Source organism: Arachis ipaensis, chromosome B10 (assembly GCF_000816755.2).
Source record: "Arachis ipaensis cultivar K30076 chromosome B10, Araip1.1, whole genome shotgun sequence".
In the NCBI taxonomy this organism is placed as follows: Eukaryota; Viridiplantae; Streptophyta; class Magnoliopsida; order Fabales; family Fabaceae; genus Arachis; species Arachis ipaensis.
The window spans coordinates 26,007,441-26,010,061 of record NC_029794.2 but is presented as its reverse complement, the minus strand read 5'-3'; the positions used below and the strand labels follow the sequence as shown (position 1 = coordinate 26,010,061).

General features: G+C 29.6%; 1 protein-coding gene across 1 annotated transcript in view; it reads left to right on the top strand.

The window, feature by feature from the left end:
* LOC110268392 (cation/H(+) antiporter 15-like) overlaps positions 125 to 2,621 on the top strand; it is a 5,120-nt gene continuing 2,623 nt past the window's right edge. Inside the window, exons 1-3 of the mRNA XM_021114515.1 lie at positions 125 to 582; positions 899 to 1,870; positions 2,525 to 2,582. Of these exons, the coding sequence (XP_020970174.1) occupies positions 352 to 582; positions 899 to 1,870; positions 2,525 to 2,582 (1,261 nt within the window). The 5' untranslated portion in view covers positions 125 to 351. The remainder of the gene's footprint in view (positions 583 to 898; positions 1,871 to 2,524; positions 2,583 to 2,621) is intronic.

Here is a 2,621-nt window from a genome sequence, read left to right as displayed (position 1 = left end):
ATTAAAAATTCAAACCATCTATACTGTCAATGAAAATAGAGACCGTGAACTTTAAACTAGCCTTCTACTCAACACTCACATTATATATGGAAAAATAAGCTATTTTATGAATTTTCACTTTTAAAGATTTTGTGAGAAAAAAAAAAGAAAAGAAATTAAAAACGTTTGATTTATTGTCTTTTTCACTTAAGGGGTTATGTAGAATTGTGCACAAAATTGCACATAAATATTTGGAAAATTATCTGGTGCTGATAGAACTTTTGTCGAATTTATGGAAGAATAATATTGAAGTAAGGTGGGACTCATCTTTTTATTTTTGAGCCCTACAAGTGAATTTCAGACACCATATTAATGGAAAAAGAAGGAGGAACCATCGTATCGGGTGAAGATGGTATTACCACAATTTGTGTGCCTAGGAGGGATAGTTACTTGCATTCTGTAGGCATGTGGGTTGGAGATAATCCATTTGATTTTGTTGTTCCTGTCACGTTGTTCCAAATCATTATCTTCATTATAGCTTCCCGAATATTGTACATTGTTCTCAGGCCTCTAAGCACACCCAAATTCGTCTGCTATGTTCTGGTAATTTTTATCATATTTAAATTTTATTTTGTTTTTCTCAATATTCAACATATATATAAGATTAGCATTTGTTTAAGACCAAAAAAAAGAACTCTATGAACACAAGATGTATTCATCCTGTCTATTTGTCTTTATATTATTTATACATACTTCACATATTCGTTTTTATTAGGGAAACCAATTATTAAACTAATTAGTAAGCAATTTTTTTATAATTAGTAAGCAATTATTAAATTTTGCATAAACACAAAAGATATTAGCTACACATTATAATTGATAGTGCCTACTTTTCTAAGAACTTGCCAAAAAATTTCAGGGTGGCATTCTCGTAGGACCATCAATTTTGGGCAACCATTTATTTGAAGTTGTATATCCTCCTATACAATCTCCAATTTTATTCTTGTTGGGAAGGTTAGGTGCTGCATATAGTGTGTTCTTCATTACACTGAAAATGGACATAGTCCCAACTATAAAAGCAGCAAAAAAATATTGGAAATTAGGTTTCATGCCGTTCTTAAGTTCTTTTCTTGTTATGTACACCCTAACACACTATACCAACTTGGAATATAGAGGTAAATTAAAGCAACCAAGCATCCCTTGTTGGACTAGTTTTCCGGTTGTCTCAGATTTCTTGATGGAACTCAACCTTATAACTATGGAAATAGGTCAGATCGCTCTGTCTACGGCTATCGTGTCCGAAATGTGTCAGTGGGTCGTGTTGATAACCTACGTGTTAGCGACAAACACACTAAACTTCTCGTTTGCAAACCTAAGTTTCCTTGTGGCCTTCTTGATGTTCTTGTGCTTTGTTGTAAGACCAATAATGAAGGTGATAATTAAAAAAACACCAAAGGGGGAACCGGTAAAACAAGGTTATGTTATTATGGTCCTTCTAGGTGTTATTGGCATGGCAACAATTAGTGATATCATTGGAATAACGTTCATAATGGGACCCACACTTTATGGTTTGTTTATCCCTAATGGTCCCCCTCTGGCAACAACAATAGTGGAGAGGTCTGAAGTTGTTATATCGGAACTTATTATGCCTTTTTTCTATTTGACGTTAGGCACAACCACAAAAATAAGTAGCATTATTGATGAATATTGGTACCAAAATTTGATGGTTGAGTTTGTTGTATTGTGTGGGGTCACGACAAGAGTGCTTGTAACTATGGTCCTTGGTATGGCGCATAATTTAAGATTAAAACATGGGTTTATTCTTGGTCTTATGATGAGCATTGAAGGCATACTTGACCTAATCTTATTTCATGGGATGATGAGAGCACAGGTATGTACTATCTTATTAATCTTATTTTACAATTTATAACTTAAAAGTAAAATGTGACTTTTGATTATGTAATTTTTTGAATGATACTAACATTATAAATGTCAACAAAAAAAATTAAAAATAACTTGAATGAAAGACATTTTAAATTCAAATAGTCATGCTCATCCACACTAGCTAAAATTTATTATATATAAAATAATATTTGCATATAATAGTATCTGGTTACAACATAACAAATGGATAAAATAAAATAAAATCTGAAACTAATCCCAAAATCATATTCTATCTATTTTTATTTTCTAGTGGAGATTTTATTACACGTGATCTTATGTTAATCAAAACTTTATAATCAAATTTAATTTACATTTATAATCAAGATTTATAAATAATATAATCAAATTATATATATGTACGCTTATAATCAAATAAAATACAAATAAAAGGACAATTATTCTAGAATAGTGGCTAAGGTTTTTTTTATTGTGAAATGCTTTATTATTTTATTGTAAAAAGTTTGATTATTTAAATGAATTTATTTTGAAATATTAATGATGTAATACATTTTTATCTGACATCCAATTAAAATAACAATTCATGGGTTAGTTGAAAAAAAAATTATTTTTGCTGATGTAAAAATACAAAATTGAATGTCAGTGTATCAAAATTAGATTGATCATTAATGTTTACAAAGCATATTTGTATAATTTCTACAGTAATTTTTTATTATAATTTTAAATAAACCCATTTAACT